This window comes from Trachymyrmex cornetzi, unplaced genomic scaffold (assembly GCF_001594075.2).
Source record: "Trachymyrmex cornetzi isolate Tcor2-1 unplaced genomic scaffold, Tcor1.1 scaffold1431, whole genome shotgun sequence".
NCBI lineage: Eukaryota > Metazoa > Arthropoda > Insecta > Hymenoptera > Formicidae > Trachymyrmex > Trachymyrmex cornetzi.
Window position 1 is genome coordinate 118,895 of NW_017296018.1, and position 1,747 is coordinate 120,641.

The 1,747-nt window shown below is 32.1% G+C and overlaps 1 protein-coding gene across 1 annotated transcript; it reads right to left on the reverse strand.

Annotated features, from left to right (window-relative positions):
* Positions 1-899: 899 nt before the first annotated feature.
* On the reverse strand, positions 900-1,683 carry LOC108757454 (uncharacterized). The gene is made up of 3 exons (XM_018501866.1): positions 1,458-1,683; positions 1,275-1,361; positions 900-1,178 (listed from the first exon to the last, which is right to left on the reverse strand). Exons 1-3 carry the CDS (start codon positions 1,644-1,646, stop codon positions 900-902), a joined length of 555 nt encoding a protein of 184 aa, XP_018357368.1. The 5' UTR covers positions 1,647-1,683.
* Between the last annotated feature and the right edge of the window lie 64 nt (positions 1,684-1,747).

A 1,747-nucleotide genomic window follows, 5' to 3' on the forward strand; every position in this document is an offset into this window, starting at 1 on the left:
TAAAAATCGGTAACTAGTAACGGTAACTTGTTACTTTTCCTACTCGATAACGAGTAACTGTAACTTGTTACTTTTAAAAAGTAACTTTTCATTCCCTGGTTAATAGTGCCACATTTGTATCGGAATATTGCTGAAAACTTATAAAGTTTTAACACTCAATCAATTGTATAAACGTATGATTTTTTGGAAATATATATCCAAAGTATATAATAGCTATGCGTAATATTTATTGCATATCTTATACCTATTTTTGTACATTATTTACATTATTTACATTATTTACATTATTTACATGGGCAGTTTTTTCCTTTTCTTGTGCCGGTTTCACTATATTCGGATCTATATTTTTTTTTGCACGGACAAGTTTCACGCGTTTTCGAAATTCTCTTTCCTTCTTTTTTGCTTCGTTATTTGCATAATTAGATTTCTTACACAGGATTTTCGCTCTCGTGATAAGGTAGTAATTGATGACTGTTCGAGTTAAAGTTTCTTTATGTGTACTACATCCAACGAAGGTGATACTTTCTGATAAAATATTTTGAGAAATGTGCTGAAATGTGTAGTAGTTTAATTTTTCGAAACCAACCGTTTGTAAAATTGCGTGTTCAAGAGCTGAAAGCAAATTAACTAAAGAATCTGAGGGGTATTTAAGATAACCTTTAGTAAGCAAATTTATCATTTCATCTCGTCGCAAATTCCCTTCTTTTTTTGTTACCGACAAGACACACTCTGAACATGACGTCCATCGTTCTACTTTCCTGGAAATGAATCCTGCAAAATACGTTTGCACGTATTCGTTCACATCGGATATATAATCATAATCATGTGTTCAAATCAAATAAGCAATAGTATAGGCAGATAAATTCATATACAAAAAAAACTTGTAATGTATAAAAATCCTAAGGTACCTCGATGGTCATATCATTCTTTACAAATAAAGAACGCTGTACTATATTGCTACATTGTTCTGAAGTGCTTTCTAAAAGTATGAAAAGTAATCCACACGTTGTTTTTGTCACACCCCATGACCCCATGGATTCATAAGAAGGTCTTGCATTCCACTCCTTTAGTAAAACCGTTGTGTTAAAAATATTTTCTAAAGTGCATTCCATTGGAAGATTATTTGAATCTATAATCGAGGAGCTTTCAAGATTATTTGAATCTATAAGCCTTGAACCCTGAAGAATAAATTTTTGGTTACATCAAGTGCTCAATTATTATCTGGAAAAATATATGCAACAACGCCATAGATCACATGTGACTTTGATATTTACATTTTCTAAAGTGCATTCCATTGGAAGATTATTTGAATCTATAATCGAGGAGCTTTCAAGATTATTTGAATCTATAAGCCTTGAACCCTGAATAATAAATTTTTGGTTACATCAAGTGCTCAATTATTATCTGGAAAAATATATGCAACAACGCCATAGATCACATGTGACTTTGATATTTACTGGAAAAATGTATGGGACACTTGTCGATTTTAACATTGGGCGTCTACGTAACAGGGTCACCTCTTTTCCATCCTTTAATATATTCATAGGAATTCGATGTAAATTACCGTCATCAAAATGTCGTTCGCAAATGTAATAATTTTTGCGAGTTTTCTTTCCATCTCTCAAGTTTGGTCCAATCGCATTCATCCATGTTTTAAAGTATGGAGATTTCTGCAATATAATAATTGAGGTTTAAGGGGGTCATCCCGTGTGACGACCGTTTTTTTAAGGTTTTTTTGCATTTTTTT

Bases quoted from the DNA above. Each gene is read 5' to 3' on its own strand.
- LOC108757454 (XM_018501866.1), bottom strand. From the start codon at position 1,646: ATGAATGCGATTGGACCAAACTTGAGAGATGGAAAGAAAACTCGCAAA. The intron at 1,362-1,457 runs GTAAATATCAAA...TTTATTATTCAG, and splicing joins GTGTCCCATACATTTTTCCA to GGTTCAAGGCTTATAGATTC. The intron at 1,179-1,274 runs GTAAATATCAAA...TTTATTCTTCAG, and splicing joins TGGAATGCACTTTAGAAAAT to GGTTCAAGGCTTATAGATTC.